The sequence below is a fragment of the Salmo trutta genome, chromosome 31 (genome assembly GCF_901001165.1).
Source record: "Salmo trutta chromosome 31, fSalTru1.1, whole genome shotgun sequence".
Taxonomy (NCBI): domain Eukaryota; kingdom Metazoa; phylum Chordata; class Actinopteri; order Salmoniformes; family Salmonidae; genus Salmo; species Salmo trutta.
Window position 1 is genome coordinate 29466602 of NC_042987.1, and position 27708 is coordinate 29494309.

Below are 27708 nucleotides of genomic sequence, written 5' to 3' on the forward strand. Positions count from 1 at the left end.
AAAAAGAGCTACTATTTTATTTCTCAACTGGTAATTGAAGCGCGCCTCCCATTCAAGTGCAGGCAACAGGATATCAGCGCGTCACCCACCACTTTACAATGTGAACTGGAGGCAGTATGCATTTTGAAAACATACTTCATTGTTTGAAACCTGAATGTTTTATTTCATATTATGAGGAATTATGAGCTTTACCTTTCTTCAAAGCAGCCTATAGGCTAAATGGGACCATGGAAACATGAAGGCAATTATTTTATAAAGACTTTATAGGCAGCGCGTGAGTTTCAAGTCTGGGGTAGCTTACAATTTATCATACCATTTCTTCTGTTCTGAGTGCCAGTTCTGATTTTCACATGCACATTTTTATGGAACAGTTTCATTTCAATAATAATGTTTTAGTTTCTCAAAATCATTGTAATGTGGTTAATCATAAGAATTAAAATGATATTAATAAAAAAATGTGAGATCACCAGCCTCTGCCATATGGAGACATTGATACACCGTGATCCATTGGCGGTTAAAAAAATGAGCGCATGGAACTTATAACCTATAGGCCAATGCAGCAGTAAGCCCATAACTTCCATTGCTCTTTCACATCGAGGATTGGTGATTATCGAGGGGGAGATGGTTGGAAAGATTTTTCAAATAGCCTACTGTGAGGATGTATTAGTTTTAATATACTATCATTCGAAATGGATGTACTTTTATGCATGCTCAGGCGTGAGCGCTCCTTCAACATTATCAGGACAGAGAAACCAGACATGCTCATTGCTCACCCCTAGCACTCCAAACAAACAATGAAAAAAATTGACAAAACTCGTAAATGGTGGTTATGAAATAAACCAAAACATGTTTCTCACAAGTCTAGCAGGTTGTGAACTCTGCAAACAATATTTCCACTCCAAGAATGAGAACGGTAAAGGTACATTTACTACCGGTGACATATGTAATGGGGAATTGATCAAATAAATGTATAAAAACGGCAAATAATTCACACAATAAAACAATGAATCTCCCGAGTGGCACATCGGTCTAAGGCACTGCATTGCAGTGTTACGGCGTCACTACATGGCGGCGCACAACTGTCCCAGCGTCATCCGGGTTAGGGGAGGGTTAGGGGAGGGTTTGGCCAGGGGGGCTTTACTTGGCTCATCGCGCTCTAGTGACTCCTTGTGGTGGGCCGGGCACCGGGCACCAGTTGAACGGTGTTTCCTCAGACACATTGGTGTAGCTGGCTTCCGGGTTAAGCGAGCAGGTGTTAAGAAGCGCGGCTTGGCGGGTCATGTTTTGGAGGACGCAGGACTCGACCTTCGCCTTTCCCGAGCCCGTTGGGGAGTTGCAGCGATGAGACAAGATCGTAATCACGAAATTGGAGAAAAAAACAATGAATGCGCAAGAATTGGCAGGAGACAGACTTGCCTATACCTTCGTCACTTACCACTCCCCTTCTTCTTGTCTCAACATTTTAAATTATACTCAAGACACATTTTCCTCACACGTTTTAGATGCTTTTCAATGACAGCTGCAACTCAATAATTAGCTAGGTCTATTGCCAGGTGCACTGCCCAAATTGAGGGCTCAACAAATAGGCATCAACCTAGGAGCTTGTGATTTGAAACAATCCACAGCCATTTAAAATACGTTAATGATCCTCGATTCCTCTGTGGCTAAGTCATGCTTTCTGGTGAGCTATTTTTTATGATTTTATTTCCATATAGACAGGAGTAATTAAATAATTTTGGCAAATTTACAGTGCCTTCAAAAAGTATTTTGACCCCTTGACATATTCCACATTTTGTTGTGTTGCAGCCTGAATTAAAAAATGATTGAATTGATTTAGTTTCTCATCCATCTACACAAAACACCCCATCATGAAAAAGTGAAAACATGCTTTTAGAAATGTTTGAAAATGGATTGAAAATTAAATACAGAAATATCTCATTTACATAATTATTCACACCCCTGAGTCAATACATGTTAGAATCACCTTTGACAGGGATTACAGCTGTGAGGCTTTCTGGGTAAGTCTCAAAGAGGTTTACATACCTGGATTGTACAATATGTGCCCATTATTCGTTTCAGAATTCCTCAAGATCTGTCAAATTGGATGTTGATCATTGCTAGACAACCATTTTCAAACTTTACCATAGATTTTCTAGCATGTTTAAGTCAAAACTGTAACTCAGCCACTCAGGAACATTCACTGTCTTCTTGGTAAGCAACTCCAGTGTAGATTTGGCCTTGTGTTTTAGGTTATTGTCCTGCTGAAAGATCAATTCATCTCCCAGTGTCCAGTGGAAAGCAAACTGAACCAGGTATTCCTCTAGGACTTTGCCTGTGCTTAGTACCATTCCGTTAATTTTTTTATCCTGAAAAGCTCCCAAGTCCTTAACTATTACAAGCATACCCAAAACATGACGCAGCCACCACTTGAAAATATGGAGAGTGGTACTCAGTAACACGTTGTATTGGATTTGCCCCAAACATAAAATGTATTCAGGACAAAAAGTGAATTTCTTTGCCCCATTTTTTGCAGTATTACTTTAGTGCCTTGTTGCAAACAGGATGCATGTTTTGGAATATTTATTCTATACTTCTTTTCACTCTTTCAATGATGTTAGTATTGTGGAATAACTGCAATGTTGCTTATCCATCCTCAGTGTTCTATCACAGCCATTAAACACAGCCATTAAGCGGTTTCCTTCCTCTCCGGCAACTGAGTTAGGAAGAACGCCTGTATCTTTGTAGTGACTGGGTTACACCATCCAAGGTGTAATTAATAACTTCACCATGCTGAAAGGGATATCAATGTCTGCTTATTTTTTTGACACATCTACCAATAGGTGCCCTTCTTTGCAAGGCATTGGAAAACCTCCCTGGTCTTTATGATTGAATCTGTGTTTGAAAGTCACTGCTCGACTGAGGGACCTTACAGATGTGTGGGGTACAGAGATGATTTAGTCAATAAAAAAGAATGTTAAACTATTATTGCACACAGAGTGAGTCCATGTAACTTATGTGACTTGTTAAGCACATTTTTACTCCTGAACTTATTTAGGCTTGCCATAACAAAGGGGTTGACTACTTACTGACTCTTGACATTTCTGCTTTTCATTTTTAATTAATTTCCCAAAAATTCAAAAAAACATTATTTCACTTTGACACTATGGGGTAGTGTGTGTAGGCCAGTGACACAAAAATCTAACGTTAATCAATACTAAATTCAGACTGAAACACAATAACATGTGAAAAAAGTCAAGGGGTGTGAATACTTCCTGAAGGCACTGTATTTTCATTTACTTCCCTATTGGACCCACCGCTATGCCAGTTCTTTCCTGTTCTATTGGTTTTCATATCAACTTTCTTTTGTTGTCTGGAAGCCAAAGGCGCAATCCTAGTCATATTAGCAACTCATTGTAGTTGTTGCATCTTTAGATCTTCCCTCTTTCTAAGTTTCAAACAGACATTTTTATCTCTGTCACATATGGAACCGCTTTAAGGTGCACTGTTAAGAATGGTGTTTTCCTGTGAATTGCATTTTGGCAATTAGTTGCATGTTCTGTCAAGATGCATTACCATGCACCCAATGCACATGGGTCCGTTAAATTTCTAAAATGGCCAGTAAATTAAAATCTCCCTGGTCCCTCTGACACACACACACACACACACACACACACACACACACACACACACACACACACAGGGCCTGCATGAAGTTGAAGCTAACATACTGTACAGCTTCTGGTTTGCCTCTAAGCATATAACAAAGCTCCTGGAGATGAATGATTTAGTCTTTGGAGGCCCTATAGTGGTAAGGAATGCTAGGCCATGCATTGCAGGGAAATAATGTCGCTGACCACTTTGGTAGTCTTGATGAAGTGTCTTGTGGAGACCAGGTGCTCCACCTATATGAATCCACAATGAGTCCAGGGGAAGTTACATTGGGCCATTCGTCAAAGCAAAAGAGGATGCCTTCATCTCGCTAACATGAGGTGTGTGAGGTGAATAAGGAGGCGGATATGTGGAGAGGTGTGTGTGTGTGCGTGCATGCGTACGATGAACAAAGCCTTAATGGCAAGAATGATCAAATTTGTAGTAGGTTAGGTTTGAGGGACAAGATGTACTTTAGGTGTACTATAGAAATCAAACATCCAATGGAAAGCAGTTTCACTCAGTGTACAATGTAGCGTTGCGGCAAGGAGGATATATCTAAATGCATTTCCACACTGAATGCATTGCCACACTCAACATCACCATGGCCATAGGCCATCTGGAAACAGAGTACAGAAGGTGACCCAAATACATCTGACACATTAGGATGTTTTAGAAAATCCTTTAGAGACAGGCTCACTGCTCCCCAGACTGCCTGACTGCCTGGCTGCCTGACTTCCTGCTACAGCATTCAGAGATTTGAACTGAGTTCATTAATAAACATCCCATAATCAAGCCAGTTGTTAGTACTGAAGGATATCATGTCTTACTACTAATACAAAAAGTAATACTAATATCGAAAAGGCAAAATTTGTATTTTAAAGGGCATTATAGTTTCATCCGGGGAAAACTATCATTTCATATGGGATACATGAATTCAACTGAAAACAATAAACAAAACAGAATTATGTCATTAGACAAAAACTTGATGTTGTGAAACATGTATCCCCATCCATCTACAAACACTGTGTATTCCAGCAGTGTCACGGCTGTTCAAAGGAGCGGACCAAAGCGCAGCGTTTTCGTAGTTCCACATCTTTATTTAATAGTGAAACGTGATGCAATACATAAATACTTAAACTAACCAGAAAACAACAAACCATGACGCAGAGAGGGAAAAAACACACTACTCAAAATATAATCACCCACAAGGACAGGTGGGACAAACATCAACTTAAATATGGCCTCCAATTAGAGACAACAACAACCAGCTGCTTCTAATTGGAGGTCATGCCAAACAACGACCAACATGGAAATACAAAAACTAGAACTGAAGATAGACATACAAAAACAGATAAATACCCCGTCACGCCCTGACCACTCTACCATAGAAAATAACAACTTACTATGGTCAGGACGTGACAAGCAGAGTGTTCTTCTCTCCTGTCAGTTATAGGGTTACTCTAGCTTCCAATGGTCTGAACAGTGTTCTCCTGCCAGTTATAGGGTTACTCTAGCTTCCAATGGTCTGAACGGTGATCTCCTGCCAGTTATAGGGTTACTCTAGCTTCCAATGGTCTGAACGGTGATCTCCTGTCAGTTATAGGGTTACTCTAGCTTCCAATGGTCTGAACGGTGATCTCCTGTCAGTTATAGGGTTACTCTAGCTTCCAATGGTCTGAACGGTGATCTCCTGTCAGTTATAGGGTTACTCTAGCTTCCAATGGTCTGAACGGTGATCTCCTGTCAGTTATAGGGTTACTCTAGCTTCCAATGGTCTGAACGGTGATCTCTTGCCAGTTATAGGGTTACTCTAGCTTCCAATGGTCTGAACGGTGATCTCCTGTCAGTTATAGGGTTACTCTAGCTTCCAATGGTCTGAACGGTGATCTCCTGTCAGTTATAGGGTTACTCTAGCTTCCAATGGTCTGAACGGTGATCTCCTGTCAGTTATAGGGTTACTCTAGCTTCCAGTGGTCTGAACGGTGATCTCCTGTCAGTTATAGGGTCACTCTAGCTTCCAGTGGTCTGAACAGTGATCTCCTGTCAGTTATAGGGTTACTCTAGCTTCCAGTGGTCTGAACGGTGATCTCCTGTCAGTTATAGGGTTACTCTAGCTTCCAGTGGTCTGAACAGTGATCTCCTGTCAGTTATAGGGTTACTCTAGCTTTCAATGGTCTGAACAGTGATCTCCTGTCAGTTATAGGGTTACTCTAGCTTCCAATGGTCTGAACAGTGATCTCCTGTCAGTTATAGGATTACTCTAGCTTCCAATGGTCTGAACAATGTTCAAATCAATAAACAGCAAATGGGCAACTTAGTCCAATTTCTCACACACACACACACACACACACACACACACACACACACACTGTTTATACCAGCATGGCTTTTGTAGTTATCAAAACACTTTGTACAGACAGGGAACAGAGCCAGGTTTATACATCGTGTGTGGTTTATCCCAATGTAACACCGTGTGTGGTTTATCCCAATGTAACACCGTGTGTGGTTTATCCCAATGTAACACCGTGTGTGGTTTATCCCAATGTAACACCGTGTGTGGTTTATCCCAATGTAACACCGTGTGTGGTTTATCCCAATGTAACACCGTCTGTGGTTTATCCCAATGTAACACCGTCTGTGGTTTATCCCAATGTAACACCGTGTGTGGTTTATCCCAATGTAACACCGTGTGTGGTTTATCCCAATGTAACAATGTGTGTGGTTTATCCCAATGTAACAATGTGTATGGTACAGTATGATCACCTGTATGAATCTATTTAGGAAGATAGACATTAGCAGACAGACACTGTCTCCCTCAGGGACTGGGATTGTGGACTCTTGGCTGAGACATTGAAAGAGCTTAAAATAATTGTACCTGCACAAGATATAACTCCATAAGACTCTCAAGTTAGACACAGTACTTTGTATTCCAAACACATATGTATATTGTTTTTATCCATTTTCATACACCCTCACACCACGGAAATGGTGGAAATGTTGATATTTCTTTACAGAGAATGGAAAATAGAATGCATCTGATGTGTCTTTCTGTATGGTGGGCACAGGAGAATTGGCTGACGCTAAAATGCAAAGTACACTAGGAAAGTGTACCTAGCAGAGCCGGGAGCACAGTATGTTGTACTTAGCCTACTACAGTTAAATGTGTCTGCCAGTACCTGTGAGGCTATGTACTTCTCCATTGTGTTGTCCATGATCCTGGGCTGGCCCATCATAGGAATACTGCTGACCACGCTCTCCTCCGGCGGGATCTCATTCAGCAGGCTCTTCCCTTTGAAGTTCTGCACCACCCCTAGAACCTACACTCACAGCCACGGCAGAGACAAAGAGAGGGAGAGAGGGAGAGAGAGATAAGGAAAATAGATACTGTACAGATATAGGATCTTAATTTGATCACCTTGTTGCAGAAAACATATTTTACGTGTAGTATGAGGTTTAAAAAGGCTTCTGATGTTTTAATTTCCACTTTAAAATGTCAGACTTGATTTTCCCTTACAAAAAATGTATCAACCCCTACAAAAATGTACATTAATTCACATTTCCTGTTACTGGCTTGCTGCAGGATTATTTTCCTGCTGTAGCAAACTGGCTCCTACATCTGTAGTTAGTAAGTAAGTTAGTTAGGAGGATATGGAGATAGAGAGACCCTATGGCGTTTTTTGCAGAGTAGATTTCCTTTCTCTTCTCGTAACAAGGGTTACATAAGTCCTTTTTCCTAAGATAAAGGATTCGCATGACTTGCCCAAAAATATGAATTCAATCAGAGCTGTGTGTGCGTGTGTGTGTTTGAATGCATGCGTGCCTGTGCGTGTGTGTGTGTGTGTGTGTGTGCATGCATGTGTCCTCAAGGAGTTCCATCCATTACCAGAGCCCAAATGAGCTTTTTGTATTTGACTACTATCTAAGGCAATGTTCAGACAGAGGAGAAATGCAACTCAGAGAACAATATCATCTAAAGGGACTCTTCCATTACCATTACAGGTCAAAGAGCCCCGCAGTCATTTGTTGAATTACATCCCAAATAAATAAATAATACTGTATACGTGGTAGTTATTTTCAGTATGTGTTCAGCACACTTCCATTATCTCAGCAGGTTGCTGTAGCACGCAGCATAAAAACCTGCCTCAGCTTGAGATATGGCATGTTATAAAACTTCAAATGTGGTAATAACCGTTTGTGCGCAAATTACGATCTCACACCACAGCACTAAATTCTCCAGACACTGGCGTGACTGAACATTGCATGTGAGAGTGGATAACACAAGCAGGGTACAAGCAGGGTATAGCCAGTGAACAAATACTGTGCACATCAGAGGTAAAAGACATGTGTGCGGTAATGTGAGATACATACAGTATGTTGTGTACACAGCCAGAAAGAACACGCTCTACATATAAACACATCAAATCTGCTAATCCCATTTTCACGTGAAATAGCTGTTTTCACATGTTCAGTTTCAATTTCAGACGTGAAACCATAATTATAGTTCACATGTTAACGCCACCTATTCACATGGGAGAAGAATAACCTTTTCACCTCAGATATGAAATTTACAGTTTTACATGTTAAAAACATTCACGTGAAATTGGATATGAAGTTTCACAAGTGAAAATCTCACTTTCACATGTGAAATTGCAAGTTCACATGTGAAATTCAATCACATTTGAAAATCAAATTCACAGGTTCACATGTAAGAAAACTCCACAGATGTGAAAAACACTCACATGTAAAAATCACATTTGTGGTGGTTAATTTCTGTATTATCAAATGAGGAGAGACAAACTTATCACACAAGTCAGAGTTATACTTAAACTGAATCTTTATTAGTGAGAGCTTTGCAATAGCGATGGCTGGTCGACGAATCACCCTCAGATGATTCATTGAGAGCCACAACACAAAGCCTACTGAGATCTTTAATAGCAAAGATCCACCCCCTAGTCTACATAATAAACAACTGATGTTTGGAATGGGTCACAATGTGAGACTTTTTAAATGAGAAAGGAGTATCCCGTAGCCAGATAGCATTCACTATAAAGTATCGTTCAGTTTGGTCCCCAAGACGAGGTTCCGATCTAGTTCCTAGTACTTCATAGCACAAAAACACCAACTCATCCAATGGCATAAATCAATTGTCAACTCCAGATACTCCCATCTCAAGTAAAACCCTTCTTGACCACACACCTGGACAAGCTCACTGAGGGGAGTGAGCCTTTAGGTCATACACTATCCCAGGATAAGTGCAACATCAGAGATGACATACAATGGTTCCAGACACTACCACACACATTCCCCAATGCCAAAGGAGGGAGTGACTGGCACACAGACATTGTGGAGACAAGAAATTTGTTCACCATTAATCACGCCATCCCTTCACAGTTTAAGAATAGGTAAAGATATATTCACATATGAAGACAATGTTCCCTCCTGTCCTCTTCCCTTTCTGATATTCTGCATAGCACCAGGGACATGTGAAAGACAAGCCTGACCTCTCCGCTCTCTGGGCCCCAGGTGACTGAGCACCAGCTGAGGGAAGAAGTGCAACTGCCAACACCAGAGTCCGAAAGTATACATTCTAATAACAAGTATATCATATCAGCATATTATGCAGATAAGACATCTTAATTATCTATGTTACCCAACTAATTCTGATTCTTCCGCCACAACTTGCAATTCCAGATGTAAAAGTGAAACTAATTTGCATTTCTATTTGTAAGAAAATCTCACTTTCACATGTGGAATTGCAAGTTCACATATGGAGTTCAAATAATGTTATTCTCCACACGTGAAAAGATGGTGTTAACATGTTGCAGTTGCAATGTTTTTACTGGTGGAATTTGGGTGACCACATCTAAAAATCGCAAATGCGGGACAAGGGAACGGTTTTGCAAAGCAGGGTCGGTCCTGGTCAGTCCCAAGATGGGAGACCAGATGTAGCTGGAAGTGGTGAAAATAAACGAGGGGTCAAAACATTTTTACAAGGGAAAACTGTCTGACTTTCAATCACAAAAACCTTTTTGTGAAATGTTCACACGTGTCCCGAAAACCATATATTTATTTTTTCAAGTTTTCTTTACACCTGTGCTTTCTTGCTGATAATGCGTGATAAGCGTCTGCTAGCCTGTGATTTGATCTCAGAAATCCCATGCTGGTCCATAGCCACGTATCCCCTTTCCCCATTCAGTCTAGTTAACTAGGCCATACTAGGTTAGTGTCCCGAATGGAACCCTATGCTCTACATTGTGCACTACGTCTGACCAGGGCCCATAGTGTAGTTTATCATTTTGGACAGAACCTAGCACAACCCTCCACCTCTCTTCTACCCAGGGAAAAACTACACTACAACTCTCCATCTATGCTGGAGAAAATGTATGATTTGCTAGTCTTTGAAGTATGTTCTAGTAGTAATTTGGAGTTGTTGAGGATAAACAACAACCTAGCGCTAAATGTATCCTCACCCAATTTGTAATCCACAACCAGTTCAGCTAGATTTCTCCACAGAATAGTGCTCTGAAATCTGAGAAACGCTTGTTCATACTCACTCTATTAAGAAACACCATAGAATAACGTTGTATTGCAGAGATATCACAGGAATCCACTCATACAGGAGCTCACTTGAACTGTCCTAAACAGCTCCACAAGGCCCCACTGCATTCATCTGACCCAATTAGCCAGCCATACGAGGAAGAAAACCTTCGCAGGACTGAGCCATTGCCAGGGATATGCAGGGTTTCCATCAACATCTAGATAGTTAAATAAGGATCTCGGTAGTATTTTCAGGATCAGATGGTCATCACAAGTTACCATAGCCACAAAGTCATAAACCCTGACTATTTCGATAATTTCGCTTCTTAAAATGTGATTATAAACCTAACCCTAACTTTAACCATGACCTTAACCACACTGCTAACTTCATGCCTAACCTTAAATGAAGACCAAAAAGCAAATTTTTGTTTTCATGAATATAGCCAATTTTGACTTTGTGTCTAGCTAGTGGAAACCAGATCAAACTAACCCATGTCTTAATCTCAATCATTGGAAGGAAACAGTAAAACAGGCCTTAGATCAGCGCTTAGGGGCAACTTCATCCTACATCTTGTTGTTATCCCTGGCCATTCTCCTCTAAAATAGGAGCCTTGTGGCAATATGAAACAACATGAGTAACCTGTGCCACCTAGGAGATGGTGAGAGAGAAGGGACACAGGCAAGCACAGGGTAATATTCATTTAGTTTCAAATTGAATACACCCCAGGCAGATACACACGTATACTTGTCTGACTCAGTGATACATGGGGAACCTATTAAAGTGCATAAATTCATCAAGACTAAAATATAAAGCACATATTTCCATTATGTTCCCTTCTGGATTCTTCAGAATGAATATGAAACCCCATAACTCCATCTGGTATGTACCGGTACTCTGATGTTTGGTTGTTGTTGTGGTTGTTGTTGGACATATCAACACTGAAAACACCTGATGCCCCCATCATCTATCCAAATGAGTTTTCCCTTGATGTTGGCAGCATGGGAAAATGATTTTGCACCGTCTGTGGCTTTTTAAAGACTTGGACAGGGATTTGACACGGCCTCACAACACACAGAGAAAAACACTGGTCCAAACAAGTCTATCGGTCAAAGGGGGAGATAACAAGTTCCCATTCATCTAATATAAAATATTCATAGAGCCTTATTTTCTATTGCCTCACCAATGTAAGTTCAAGAACCGAATTACTCCTCACTTTCTCATGCAAATGAATATACAGTATGTAGATGACTTGACTTGGACCAGAAAAAAGTAATGACGGCGTGATCATATTTTAGATTAAAATGAAAGAAATTGAAGAACTGACAGTGAGACTGTCATAACATGATTTTACACATGTAGCAAATACAAAACAAACACTTGTACAGAGTTCAAACAACAAGCATATACATTTGAAAATGGCGAGGGCCTCATCATGAAGAGTATGTGTAAAAAACGTAATATGTAATAAGCATGTTATAAGTATGGCACAAATGTGTAATAAGCATGTAATAAACATGTAATACACATGTAATAAACATGTAATAAGTATGTTATAAGCATGTAATAAACATGAGTATGTAATGAGCATGTAACAGGATTTAACAAACACATTCACGGAACTGCTCCTTCTATCTTTAAACAGAAGTCTCTTTAAACAGAAGTCTCTAGTATAAAGACATTGGTTCACTCACCATGAAGACTGCTATTGCCCCTCCGATGATGAACCCGGCGATGACGTCACACCAGTGGTTGCGGTACTCCACTACCCTGTTGATTCCTGTGAGGAAGGCCAGACACATAAGTCCCAGAGATAGGAGTGGCTTGGCCAGCTTGGTCCCCTTGGCCTTCACTTTTAACGTGATGTACATCTGCAGCAGGGAGACAAACACACACACACACAACAGTGCTCAGTTTGATAGTATGTTAAGTGTTGTCATGATGTTGGCCTGAGTGGGGGAGGTTTATTACCCCCATAAATACCTTTCCCCTTTTTCCTCTCTCTACCGATGTGACTATTGAAAATCCCTTCGTTAACATTGAGAGAGAGTCTGGTGACATCAAAAGATGGGAACAGAACCATATTTCGGTAATCCAACTAGCTGAAAATATGCGTTGGTACTAAATGAATATGATGCCAGATCAGGTGGCGTCTGAGACATTATTACTGATGATAGGATGACATAAACTGTATCTTGGAAAGTCTACACATTCTAGTTATCAGATTCACATGGAATTGTTGTGCAATTTAAATGTTTAAATATGAAACTATTTGTGAAAAGATGAAATGTAATTTGAGCTTCCAAATGAAATTATTGGGTTTTCATGAGTGAACTATGCTCAACTCAGTAGTCCTGCCCATGTGAACAGACATTGGTTCTAAACTATGAAACACGCCATTCTCTCCCCTCCTATATAAGCCCTTGACGAAAATGTAACTTCCTGTTCCAAGGACGTGTGGACTTGAGGTCCCCACATTGAAAGGACAAAGACCACCTACAGAACTAAGCCAACCTCAGCAAGAATCTAACGAAATTAGCATCGAATTTCAATGTGAAGGTGACGACCTACACGGCGGAAGGATGAATTTCGACTATACCGGCCAGAATATAGCATGAGCATATAGCATGGCAACTTGGTATGACCTTTGAACTCTTATTCACTAAAGAAGTGATACCTCCTAGCTGTCGCATTAGCGCAGCAACTGTAGACGTGGGCTAGGAGAGGACGGACAGAGTATCTGTTCTACCACACAACGACAGTACTACCAAGTATCCATTGTACCACGCTCCAATTCACCACTAGACATTCTTCAGAGGACCAAAGATCCATAAAGGACAAACCGGTCTTCCATCGACGACCAATCTACTGAAGCGCAGCTCAGAGTAAATATTTATTGCATTCTCCTTTTTCAAATGGACGGTTATTTAGAATGCATAAGATTCGGTATTTACGATAACATAGCTTCTCCCTTTGTTACTCAGTCTTCCCGCTCTTTCACTCAAACCCAACTCCCTCTCTTTGTGTAACCAGCCGTCGTATCTATTCCGTCCCCCAGGGACGTTTTCTTTATGGCATAATTTGGAATCAATGTATGATCAATGTGTGATTATTTAGGTATTTAGTAAATAAATAATTAAACTAAATTTTGTATTGCTGATTCAACTTGTTAGCCAGATGAGACTGAATAAAGTGACGATTAAATATTGACTGCTATTGATGTAAAAGATTACTAGGTCTTTAACAGTTTATTCGGAAGATAACAGCTCTATAAACATTCTTTCATGGTGCCCCGACTTTCTAGTTAATTACGTTCACCTGATTAGCTTAATCAGGTAATATTAATTACAGAGAAATGATTTTATAGAATAGCATGTCATATCACTTAATCCGGCATAGCCAAAGACACGACGGTGTGAAAGGGGGAGATACTCAAGGGTAATTTGCAATGAGCATTAATTATTAAGAGACCATCACATTTTTGGGAGGGCTTATAATTTAACTATAAGATAATTGGTCGCGTTCAAGATCCTCAAATCAGTGATGCATTGTGGATCAATTGTGACTGACCTACAAATAATAATGAGTAGTTATTAATGAAGCAAGGTGATTTGTTGATCAGTCAGTTGCGACTCGCCTGCAATGCCGGCTGCAATTTCGAACAACTTCATTGTCTCTGTAGTTCATTTGCTGAAAGAAAGGTACTATTGCTGAATCTGCCACTAAAGGTTAATTACGTTTACATTTTAAATGATTTTGCAGTTTCAATTTAGTTGGAGATGAGGAAACTTTTGCTCCAGTAACATTTGGAAACGACTTGCTGCGTCATTGTTTCTGCCCTTCCAGCTCACCTCCAGTCCTTCGCTCCTTTAGCAACCAGCACTACTCTAGCGAAAACATTGGAAATAATTAAGCGAATAGAAATATTGTCTTCTAGGCATTCCAATGTTATTCTGGACACATCAGCCACTCATCTATGGTAGAGTTAAAGTTAATTCACCCCGAAGCCCCATGTTAAGTAGAGGTCCAATTTCATTGAGAGAAACGTGCATTTGGAAAGTATTCAGACCCCTTAAATTTTTACACATTTGGTTACATTATTCTAAAATTGATTAAATTGTTTTCCCCCTCATCAACTTACACACAATACCCCATAATGACAAAGCAAAAAAAAATCTCTCAAATTAATCACAAATAAAAAACTGAAATATGACGTATTCAGACCCTTTACTCAGTACTTTGTTGAAGCACCTTTGGCAGCGATTAAAGCCTTGAGTCTTCTTGAATATGACACTACAAGCTTGGCACACCTGTATTTGGGGAGTTTCTCCCATTCTCCTCTGCATATCCTCTCAAGCTCTGTCAAGTTGGATGGGGAGCTGCGCAGCTACAGTATTTATAAGTCCGGGCTCTGGCTGGGCCACTGAAGGAAATCCAAAGACTTGTCCCAAAGCCACTCTTTGCTGTGTGCTTAGGGTTGTTGTCCTGTTGGAAGGTGAACCTTTGCCCCAGTCTGAGTTCCTGAGCGCTCTGGAGCAGGTTTTCATCAAGGATCTCTCTGTACTTTGCTCCATTCATCTTTCCCTCGATCCTGACTAGTCTCTCAACCCCTGCCGCTGAAAAACGTGCCACCACCATGCTTCAACGTAGGGTTGGTATTGGCCAGGTGATGAAGAGTGCCTGGTATTCTCCAGACGTGATGCTTGGCATTCAGGCCAAACAGTTCAATCTTGGTTTCATCAGACCAGAGAATCTTGTTTCTCATGGTCTGAGAATTGTTTAGGCGCCTTTTAGCAAACTTCAACCGGGCTGTCATGTGCCTTTTACTGAGGAGTGGCTTCCATCTGGCCACTCTACTATAAAGGCCTTTGGTGGAGTGCTGCAGAGATGATTATCCTTCTCAAAGGTTCTCCCATCTCCACAGAGGAACTCTGGAGCTCTGTCAGAGTGACCATCGGATTCTTGGTGACCTCCCTGACCAAGACTCTTCTCCCCCGATTGCTCAGTTTGGCCGGGCGGCCAGCTCTAGGAAGGGTCTTGGTGGTTCCAAACTTCTTCCATTTAAGAATGATGGATGCCACTGTGTTCTTGGGGAACTTCAATGCTGCAGAAATGTTTTGGTACCCTTCCCCAGATCTGTGCCTCGAAACAATCCTGTCTCGGAGCTCTACGGACAATTCCTTCAACGTGCAGTGTCAACTGTGGGACCTTATATAAACAGGGGTGTGCCTTTCCAAATCATATCCAATCAATTGAATTTACCACAGGTGGACTTCAATCAAGTTGTAGAAACATCTCAAGGATGATCAGAGGAAACAGGATACACCTCAGCTCAATTTTGAGTCTCATAGCAAAGGGTCTGAATACCTATGTAAATAAGCAGTGACGCACCGATATGACATTTTTGGCCGATTCCGATATCCAATATTTTCCTTGCCAAAAATACTGATGCCGATAATCGATATTTAACATTTTAGCGGCCTTTTAAGCATTCTAGTACAGTTAAATAGTTAACACACACACACATGGACGCAGCGGTCTAAGGCACTGCATCTCAATGCAAGAGGCGTCACTACAGTTCCTGGTTCCAATCCAGGCTGTATCACATCCGGCCGTGATTGGGAGTCCCATAGGGCGGCGCACAATTGGCCCACCGTCGTCTGGGTTTGGCCAGGGAAGGCCGTCATTGTACATAAGAGTTTGTTCTTAACTGACTTGCCTAGATAAATAAAGGTTGCACACACACACACACACACCACACTGATCAAAAAGTTATTTTGTTGGCATTTACGCATGTCCCCATTACCAGTAAAACATAATCAAAACCCATTTCTTTCACTTACTTGCTGTGCTGTTTCATTGTTCATTTATTCAGTAATTTCATTCTCAACCAGGATTTCTATGGAACGCTGTTTGGGTCTTTGTGTGTCAAAAAAGATACGTGTCAAATTACACTATTGTCACAGTCGTCGTCGGTTAAGGAGGACCAAAACGCAGCAGGTATGTGTATGCTCATCTTGATGATTATTTATTTTCAAAAATGAATACAAAAATAACAAAAACACGAGAACTAACGAACGAACAACAACAAACAGTCTTGCAAAGCCTAAGGCTCAACACAGAACAATCACCCACAAATAACAAACACAAACACACCCTAATATATGGGACTCTCAATCAAAGGCAGATAGACAACACCTGCCTTCAACTGAGAGTCCCAACCCCAATCAACACAACATAGAAACACACTCACCAGACTACACATAGAAATACATAAACATAGACCATCAACCAAAAACCCGGAAATACTAAATCAAACACCCTTTAAACAAACACACCACCCTGAACCACATAAAACAAATACCCTCTGCCACGTCCTGACCAAACTACAATACTAATTAACCCTTATACTGGCCAGGACGTGACAGAACCCCCCCCTTAAAGGTGCTAAAAAAATAATAATAAATCAGGATCTGAATGTGACTGCACGTCACTAATAATTTAACGCGTTCATACATTTTCGACATAGTTTTTACACATTGATTACACTATCACTCGTATTTCATATGTCACAACGATTCATCGATATGTATGCTATGATGCTGGTAAAGTTGTCTCGCGCACCTTCAGTGCTGGTCATAAAAAAAGCTAGCTAGCTGATGGATGCAAACAATGTTCTTCCCCAAAAACATAGCAAAACAACAATCTGTTTCAGTAGCTATAGTTAGCCAGCTAACTATATAGCTAGGTGGCATCATCTAAAATAACCCTAATTTATAAGACAGTTCTTATTTAATGGTGGTCGGACCCATCTATGTGAAGCTAGCCACAATAAGGATTAGCCACAATAGTGGACTTTGCGGTTAGCCTTCAAAATAAAAGTATGTAATTGACAGTGATAAAAAATGAAAACAAATAGTAGAATTATGCTATAATTGAATAGATCATGCTAAACGAGGTTGGAATGTTGTTATATAAAATCAACAAAAGACAATAATTTTTTAATTTGACAAAAATATGTTGAAATCACACTGGATGTATTATACTTTAGAATTGCATTGGGGGCATACTTATTTCACTGTACAGCCTTACCTATGGATTGTGGATCAATGACATGGGGTATCAGTCTACTCAGTGACACCCAGAGAACATTAGCGTCGTAGCTCTTATTGTGGGACTCTGAAACAACTGTGAATTGAGCCACATTTATTGTCAACCTATGTGTATTGAACACTATTCCAAAGGAAAAACAATACTGCATGGATGTTTTGGAGTCTGATAACTCTGTGGAGGACGTTGGGAAAAAATAGCTTGGGTATTGAGTAGATTGATATCCCATTTCATTGATCCCCAATCCTTAGGTAAAGCTGTACAGTGCAATATGAATGTCAATACACACAATAGGCTGACTGGGGAGGTGATTTCACACAATCACAGTCCCGTGATAAGAGCTACAACGCTAATATTTGCGTAACTCTTCACAATTGTGTTATGTGCGTGTCACTGAGTAGACTGATACCCCATTTCACTGCTTCACATTCCAACCTTAATTAAAATGATCTAGTCTAAATATGGCATGATTCCACCAATTGCAACCTTCTGCATCACTTTCAAAGAGGTACCTTAATTTTGAAGGCAAACCGCAAATTCCACTATTGTGCCTAATCCTTATTGTGGGTCGTTTCACAACACATAACACGGTCCGGTCGAGCCTCACTAGCCAGATGAAGCTAGCTGGCTGCTTACAACGTTAGCTTTGGGCAACAGGGTTAAGTAGCCGGCTAGCTATTTATTTTAATGAACTGAAGTTCAATTTCAATAGGCTAACAACAAGTGGCTACCTAGCTAATACTTCCTAAATCATTGCTAAGAATAATGAACATGACTGCAGTTTCTACTGGTTATTGTTTTCAGGCTGGTTGTATTGGTGCTAGCTAGGTACCAAGCTAAAGCTAGCTAGCTACCCCAGAAGTTGCGGTCAAAGAAATAATGCTTTATTACTAACACAGTATTGTAAACACATCGTTCGTGGCCGGTGTTTGCTAGTTTGCAGACTTTTTTGTACAGCTTTGACAGTGCTACTGATAGTAGTGGTGGCGCTTGGCTTGCACATGCAAATTCAGAACACACAACATTCTATAATAGAACTGTGTTATTTTACATGTCAAACAACAAGCTTATTTAACGTGTCACATAGAGTTATTGTCAAATAGTGTTATTTGACGTGTATCTTTTTTGACACGCAAAGACCCAAACGGCGTTCCATAGTATGTCGTGAAGCTAATAGCTGTGACGCTATTACTGTGTAACTCCGGAAAGGCAACATCTGAAAAATAGCGCACTTGGTAGTGTGTACCGGTGCTCGACCAGTTGCAAAAGCCAACATCACCTACGACAGAGAACAGTTGATTGTCAAGGGCAATGAATTCCATTATCTTGGCGTTAATGGATTTCGCCCTTGAGTTGTCTCGCTGAAATTTTTACTCCTTCAAATGACTGCTCAACTTGTTGACTGTTCGATCCACACAGCAGACATTGTGAGCTAGGTTAGGAATGCTGTGTTGCACGTGTAGCGCAACATTTTATGTGGCGTCATTACGTCATGTACCTACGTTATATAGGTATATCGGTTTTGCACATAGGCGTTAAACTAGACATCGGGCCGATCCCGATGTTGGCATTTTAGCTAATATCGTCCGATTCCGATATGTTCACCGATATATCGTGCATCCCTATAAAGAAGGTATTTTTATTTTATTTAAAAAATCTGTTTTCGCTTTGTCATTATGGGGTACTGTGTATAGATTTGATAATAAAGCTGTAACGTAACAAAATGTGGAAAAAGTCAAGGGGTCTGAATACTTTCCGAATGCACTGACAGTAACATGTCTATCCAACTGAGACTAATTAAATATGACACTTCCAAAGCAACTTACAGTACAGTGAGGGCATACATTTTTGCTATGTGTGTGGCTGTGATTCCTGCGGAAAATAAACATGAAACCTTGGTGTTAGTCTGCTAGTGCCATCATTGCCATACTCTTACCAACTGAGCCACACAGACCAGACCATTTTCCACTAATCTCCAAGGTTCCATTATCATTAACTGGTATCGTTTCTGAAAAGCATGCCCACCAAACTGCTGTGTCTAGCCTCTACCCTCAGACTTCACATACAATCCGTTTCTAGGAGAGAACTCTTTTCCTCCTTAGAAACATCCAAATCTTAGAGAACTCGCCACTTGAGCTGAATTTGGAAATGAGGGAGCACAGAAGAGGACCGGGTGGTGATGCTGCTGATTTTGCAGCACCCTTCTCCCACCGTCTTCAGAGAGGAAGCTCTTCAATAAGAACTAATTTGATCAAAGTGCTCAATACCAGCGACATCAACCCCTCAAAACATCAACAGGGCATTCTGAGCAGAGCAGAATCCAAGCAGAGCATTCTGCTCAGCCTACATCCAACCTTTCATTCAATATCATAGCAGCAGTACAATGTAGCAGCAGTACAACTGGATACAATTAGGTTCTAAATCTGAACTAAACAGGTAGTCACCACAGAGATATTGCACAACGGTCTACTCAGATCTCCCTTTAAATGAACATCATTTAGCTGTTCAAAAAGTAGTCAAGCCAAACATCTTTCCAATGGAACTTTTCCCAGTCTCATAAACATCAAATTAATAGGCAAACACTAACATTCTGAAATCCGTTCAGAATTTCATAGCAATGACCTCGCTTTGGTCAAATCAGGGAATATTTTCTATTCTCAAATGATAAAGAGGTACCAGCAGAGTCAACATCAAGCTACTGAAGTAGGACCACCAATAGAAAATCATTATGTATAATAGCCCCATTAAACAAATCAAATCCAATTTTATTTGCCACATGCGCCGAATACAACAAGTGTAGACTTTACAGTGAAATGCTTACTTACAAGCCCATAACCAACAGCGCAGTTCAAGAATAAAATATTTACCAAGTAGGCTAAAATAAAAAGTAATAATAAAAAGTAACACAATAAGAATAACAATAACGAGGCTAATGTAAATTGTCCGGTGGCGATTTTTATGAATTGTTCAGCAGTCTAATGGCTTGGGGGTAGAAGCTGTTGAGGAGCCTTTTGGTCCTAGACTCCGGTACCGCTTGCCATGCAGTAGCAGAGAAAACAGTCTATAACTTGGGTGACTGGTGTCTCTGACAATTTTATAGTCTTTCCTCTGACACCGCCTAATATATAGGTCCTGGATGCGGTGCTCAGTGTAGATTGAGAGCCGGTGTAGATTGGCTACAAACTGTCTTTAGTAGTACATTTGGCGTAGTCTGCAGGATGAGAAACGTATAGTTAGCATGACATCCCCCACTTCACACTATGTACTGTATAATAGCAAACTGTGGTGTAATAATACCATCATACATCACCCCTAATAACAAACAAAAACGGTCACTTCTCCAAATTGCATCCCTGATTTACCGCTGTGTAGAGTGCGGCATAGACACTGAGCGCCGCCTCTTTGGAGGGGAAGGATTTGCGGGCGTGCATGATGTCGTCCTCGTTGCCCGTGCACGCCCCCTGTTGGTTGACGAAGCGGGCGGTCTGCACGCAACCCAGGGCTGTGTAGTTGGGCTTACACACCGTCAGGAAGTGGGGGGACAGATTCCCCGTCACCACTTGGCCCGCGTTCACAAATATGTCAGTGGAGAAAAGGCCAAAAGCGTACACACCTGGAGAGGGAGGGGGAGAAATAGAGAAAGCGAGAGAGAAAGAGAAAGAGAGAAAGCGAGAAAGAGAGAAAGCGAGAAAGCGAGAGAGAGAAAGCGAGAAAGCGAGAGAGAAAGCGAGAAAGCGAGAGAGAAAGCGAGAAAGCGAGAGAGAAAGCGAGAGAGAAAGCGAGAGAGAGAGAGAGAACGGGGGTAGAGACAGCAAGAGAAAGGGAGAGACAAAGGCAGGAGAGAGAGAAAAAGGAGGGGCAGAAAGAGGGAGATTGATGAGGACATCAACAAAGGTCAGAGGTGAGGAAGTGAAGAGACAGTGATCAACCACTGTGTCTTATGAGTCACAGACTACTGATGAGCACCATGTAATTATCTTGTCTAGACTATAGTCCTTCACCTTGAATGTGTCCTTTGATGCGTTGATGGTGCAACACTAATCCAGAGAAAATAAACTAACAATTGCTAAATGCTTGACTGCAGTTTCTGATTTTTCTAAAAGTTGAGATGACAAACTACTAGTCATTGAGCTGAGAATCTATAAAACTTAATTACCCAAAGATCTTTAAAATCTCTAACTGAGTGGTAAGAACAAGACAGGATGGTAGTGGGTTTCCATTTACCACTAGGTCTGACACATTTACTTCTAAGCCTGCCATAGCAAGAAAATCAGGTTGGACACACTTAAGCCCAGAGGGTTACACTGGAAATGTGCTTCCTGTCCTATAAGCTGCCACTGGCCAAGACTACAGGGTCTCTCTGAGGAAATACTCACAGTCTCACAGTCACTGCAAAAACCAGAGGAGGCTGGTAGGAGGCGCTATATGAGGATGGGCTCATTAGGAATGGAATAAAAACAGTAACAAACACTTCAAACATATGGAATCCACGTTTGACTCCATTCCCATTATTACATTCCAGCCATTACAATGAGCCCGAGCCCATCCTCCTACAGCTCCTCCCACCAGCGTCCTCTGGTAAAACATAGCACTACTGTTCATTTTAGGGCTGACTCCACTTAGTTGACTGGACGATTGTTTGGCCGATAGGCTGTTGGTCGACCGAGATTTATTAAGCCGAGTAGTCGCAATCTTTTTTTGTTGTTGCATGGTGCACAAGATACCTGTCTGATTTGCGTCTGTCTCAGTCTATGCACGCAGCCCCCCTACAGTCTATGCACGCAGCCCCCCTACTGTCTATGCACGCAGCCCCCCTACTGTCTATGCACGCAGCCCCCCTACAGTCTATGCACGCAGCCCCCCTACAGTCTATGCACGCAGCCCCCCTACAGTCTATGCACGCAGCCCCCCTACTGTCTATGCACGCAGCCCCCCTACTGTCTATGCACGCAGCCCCCCTACTGTCTATGCACGCAGCCCCCCTACTGTCTATGCACGCAGCCCCCCTACTGTCTATGCACGCAGCTCCTATACCCTCCTTATTGTTATTATTTCAATTATTATTATGATCATCATTATAATGATAAGTAATGTAGTTATCATTAGTAGGTTTTGTATAGTAGCCTTGTATAACCACCATCGAGCTGTAGCCTGTTAAGTCTTAATACCATAACCTACTTACGCCTATATTTCAATAAATAAGCTACTGTATCAGTCAACCAATCATTAATTCGTTCATGCCATCACACAGCATACGAGACATTAATGCTTTGAAATGCAATCAAGCATTTTAGTTTTAAAATTAAATAACAAAAGGAGCTTTGAATAATTAGCCTAAACAATAAATAAACCGCAATTCATGAATGCATGCAACTGTTTTTAGACTGCTTTATATATATATATATATATATATTTATTTTTTGTTAGAACAGACTCTCTGATACACACATTAATTTAGTGTTGTTTACACTGTTAAAAATGGTCTGAAAAAAATATATTATTCAAATCTAAGAGCAACTGTTTGTCACACATAATACTCTCACAACGCTTGTTCCTATACCCTCATTTTTCTTGACCTCCAGGCATTTCAGTAACAGAACTTTTCAGTCAGAAACAAGTAAGAAACTAAATGGCTGTAATGATGTTGCAGCTTCAGCACGGATAACGCAATAAAGACTTCCTGTGCTGTGGTGCCTTTTCACTGCAGTAGGGAGGAGAGAGAGACAACGTGCGCCAGTCACACAGGCTCTCGCTGTCATCAGGCTCTTTGAGTCATTTTTGTGTCTTAATTATTTAATCAAACAATATGCTTAAAGCATCAGACAAGCTCAGTGCATATGTAGTTGATTTTATTCAAAAACTGTCTGTCTACATATGGAAAAATAAGTTGAAACATTTCAAACAATCGACTGGTTGAAAGAACAGGGTTCCTCTTGATCGACCAAGATGTATTTTAGTCGGCGACAGTCCAAGTACATTTACCATAGTACAGCTACTCAAACTGATTTTATCCAAACAATTCCACTCCATGTCATTTCTACATGTCATTTCTAGAGTGTTTGGTAATTTTATTTTCATACAGCATGGGTAAACACCCCAGAGCATTGCTTCAAGCAAGCCCACGGCAAAGACAAACATTCCATTCACCTTTACTGTTGACTGCAGCCAGACATAGGTTCAACTTTGTTGACACTGATGATAGCTTAGAAGATGTTTCTACATTGTATTTTACTAGCGGCATTAAATATAGATAAGCATCACTTATCATCTTATTTTGAGTCAGACCTTTCCTGTTCACCACTTATACCAACAATCGTTGTTTAATTTGAAGTGCAGACCTTTGAAATTATATTGCACCCAAGGTCCTTGCTATCACATCATGAGTTAGGGCAGCCATTTTACATGGGGACAGTAAGCATTCGGCAAATGGTATGGAGGTAGGTTACTGCCAAAATACGTACCCAGGAAGCGGAAGGTCCTGCGCACCAGAGGGTTGAGGTAACAGCAGTCTCCCATGACAATGATCTTCTCCCGATTGTCCAGGTCCTCTGACACATACTGGAGCAGAAACAACAACGACTCTATGGCTGTGATCTAACATACAGGGAGAGAGAGAGAGAGAGAGAGAGAGAGAGAGCGAGAGATAGACTCTAATCACTGATAACAGGATCTGAATATTGTGACCTTTTTTTGCAGAAAATGCCATTAATTCAAATCATGGTCGTTATGCTAACAAATGCAGCTGATTTTCGAGACATTTCTCTGATATAGCGATGCCTTTGTTCCACTTGAACCAAATATTCCCTTGAGGGCACAAATTAAGACCTATTCTTGTTGTCTCGCTGCAACCAAGAATAGAGTCCAGTATATAAACCTAAGGCAGAAGAATACTGCACCAATGAACAATGGAGTTGATTTGGGCTCTGATTCAGTTCAGCTGTAATGCCAGTGTTCCACTACAGCTGTTGGCCTTGATTGGCCCGTTTAGCTCAAATGCCAGAGGTCAATGGGTCGAAACACTGATAAGCGCCTTCAGGAAAAGACACAATGAACTGTGCAGATGCCTAGTATAATGTGTGCAATCATTTCCTGAAACAGGCAACTAAACATTTTGTGGTGGTAGAACGTTAAACCATTGTGTGTGACACAATCATGATAGGTTTGTGACTTAAGCCATCAGCTTTAAGAGTGTGGAACAGTAAAGCTACAGTCTAGACCAGTTGGACCATGCATAACGCAGCAGAGAGAGCAGACATGTTCATAACCTTCTGTAACAGCACATCTCTTAGTCAAAAATGGGTTCTGTTCTTCTCTCTCCCTAGTGTCCCTAGACTCTAGACACTATCCTTACCAGACCTATTGAGTATGGAACAATCAAAACCAGAATCATGATGGAATCACACCAGAAAAGTATGCCAACTGGGCCTATGCCTTCTAAATACTTAGATGTTCAGCACTTTGTAAGTTGTTAACATTCATTTTACAAGTCATAATGGCACAGTTCTGAAGCACAAAAAAAACTGACAGAAATCCAGTAATAACTTCCTTTGTTTCCATCTGGAATGAAGCCAGATCACTTTTCATTATTTATTTTCTGTCTGATGATTGAGTGTGCCACCCTAACTGTGTCACTTTCAATTATATAGTCTTGTTCTAGAACTTTTCCATAGGTAAATGTCAAAGGTTTGGCAAGCTCATGAAATCAATTGTGCATAAAACTGTTTGAGCATTCCTGTCTTCTTCAAAGTTGCTTCAGCTACCTTTACTCTTCCCTTCTGTTCTGTCATCTTCAAAACATCTACTTATTAATAAATGCAACATTATCTCTTTGATCAAATATGTATCAGATATATATTTTAACCCATCAGCACTTCAGCCCAATGCTACATTCTCATAGGTAGGCCTGCTGTGGAGCACCAACAAAGCACTATTCTTTTTGTGCATTCTTCTCTCTAGCCACCCTGTTTCTCCTTGTGACAGTGTGACCTTGTGAGAACAGATTTCCGCTCCATTATCGGCCATGTCTCTGTTCTTGTAACCGTGTGAAAAAGCACATGGAGTGACTGGTCGAACTTGTGAACTCGACCACAAAATGTGACACAGCTATCCACTCGAACCAGGGTGGCTTCGAAGTACAGCACAGTAGGCATTAGTGCAGCTGACGTTACAATGAGAAATCAGTGGGACCATCTCTCTCTCTCTCTACTACTACTACTGGCACTCTTTGCAGCTGGACCTGACATTCCAGTGAGAGAAAGTGGGAGAGAGAACGACAAAGACCCACTGGGCACACACTGGTTGAATCAACGTTGTTTCTAGGATTGGGCGGTATCCAGATTTTCATGTCGTCATACCATCCTTTTCTCATCCTGGGATTTACGGTATTACCGGCATAGCACACAAGGGGGTGCTAAAAATGCAAGTAAAGCCCATTGGGCCTCTACAACCAGAATGCTAATAAAATGTTCACAAACTAATAGTGAAATCACATAAATGCTAACGAGCGAAACCGAACTTAAACTAATTGCAAAGAGGGGCAAATTCAGCTCATAAAGTTATACAAGCATTTCTAGTAGCTACTGGATGTCATTTTCAGTGAGTGTGGACATTTACAAGTAAAAGTAAACCAAATAAATTGTGCAAATGAACAAAGTTGTGATGCATGTTTTCTGAAGGAAGAGCAGCATGTATACACGGAGCAGAGGGGAGAAGAACAGAGGAGAAAAAAAACTAGTAGGAAGCACAGGGAAAAAATGTCAACTGTACAGAACTCATCCAGAGCTCTTTGACTTCTGTCAGAGAGTCATAAGATATGATGGCAAACATTTAGTAGTAAATTGCATACAGGTGTAACTTCATCACCTCATGTGCGCAGCACAACAGACACTCGCTGATAGATATAGAACACTGTGGACTCACCAGCTTGCTTTCTCCTGTTGCGCTAATTACAAACAAACACCTGACTGGCTCAGAGAGTGAGAGAGAGAGTGAGAGAGACAGACAAACAGACAGAGAGAGAAAGACAAAGAATGTGAAAAATACATCTCTATCAAATAGTCCAAGCCCCCAATCCATTGAGAATCAGTTCAAAACATGGTGATGACTAATATCAGCTGATAAAAAAATGATATGAAGGAAACCATTGAATGTGACGGTCAGCCTACTTGAATCAAGCCTTTGGACATGATGTGCCCAGTAGCCTTAGACTTGCTTCCATGAACAAACCATCCATTTCATCTATTCCCACGTTTCTTTTAATGTTGTCGAGCACTCATTATTTAGGAAACCTACTGTAAATAAGACAAGGGTTGGTCAATCTGCTTCATGACAAATCACCAGTCTTTTCAATAAAAAAACATATAAACGATTGTTCATAAAGGGAGTTATTAATAGTCATTAATTAAACTATAATATGCTCCCCCCTTTCTTTCCGCAGAGCACAGGGGCCTAAACCCTGTGCAGTGTATTCACGTCTCACTGCAAACCCATCCCCTATTCCCTGGTCCTATACTGTGAACAAGATGGAGCCCGAGCCTTACTCACTGCTCACTAATAATAGCAATCATGCCATCTTTGGCCCATAAACGTCAAACAGTATAACCCTGATGAGTGGGACTGTTCCTCTGGCCGCTTTACAAGGACTACAGCGGGCAATTATTTTATTCTTGGCCAAATAACGCCAGAGCACGCAGGGCACGTGCCCAGGGGGCCAGACCTCCAGGGCCCCGCCGTTGATTTTGTTAGTCACTCTCACACAGATATTATATTAACATGACATAAGTCATGACATAATGTGTAGAATTGCTTTAAACTGCAAAGATTTCTCTCCACCACATGGCATGAAAACTTGTTTTAAAACAGTAACACATTCTCTACACCCCAAAATGTGTAGAATTGCAGGAAATGTACTTTAAAACTTAAATGTTTCTCTCCATCGTGAAGAGGGGTGTCACTAAAAAAAGGGGGGGGCTCCTAACCAAATCCCGCTAAGGGGACATATGTTTTCATGAGCTTGGGTCCCAGGAAAACGCTGAATTTCTCATTTGGGTCTCAAGGCTGCAAAAGTTTAAGAAACACTGGTCTAGAGTAATGAGACCAAACCCATACCTGTGGCTTTGTCACAAATTACACATCATTCCCATATGGGGTACAACTTTGGGTGGAATTTGATACTTGCACTATATATGTCTCTCATAAATGTGACTCGTTTCAGGAAACAAGGCATATGTCGCACATCACTACTTGACAGGAGCTGCATTTGAACGTAAACATAAATTTTTGTTATCAAAAAGCGTTTTTTAGCAGAAATGCCTTCTGGAACATGCCTTAATTGGGGCTAGGGGGCAGTATTTTCACGGCCGGATGAAAAACGTACCCAATTTAAATTTCTGGCCCAGAAAATAGAATATGCA

General features: G+C 41.0%; 1 protein-coding gene across 4 annotated transcripts in view; it reads right to left on the bottom strand.

Moving 5' to 3' along the window:
* Window positions 1–27708, bottom strand: part of plppr5a (phospholipid phosphatase related 5a) — a 44504-nt gene that overhangs the window by 3103 nt on the left and 13693 nt on the right. Inside the window, exons 2-6 of one of the 4 annotated variants that reach the window (XR_003870934.1) lie at window positions 23758–23890; window positions 20659–20909; window positions 11881–12057; window positions 6828–6968; window positions 6415–6526 (exon numbers count right to left, since the gene is read on the bottom strand). Coding sequence is in view for 3 of the 4 variants with exons in the window: in XM_029725982.1 (XP_029581842.1) it covers window positions 6732–6968; window positions 11881–12057; window positions 20659–20909; window positions 23758–23890 (798 nt within the window). In the remaining variant the exon portion in view is untranslated. Of the gene's footprint in view, window positions 1–6099; window positions 6527–6620; window positions 6969–11880; window positions 12058–20658; window positions 20910–23757; window positions 23891–27708 lie in introns of those variants that run through there. The other 3 variants (XM_029725984.1, XM_029725983.1, XM_029725982.1) reach the window with 3 other exon arrangements.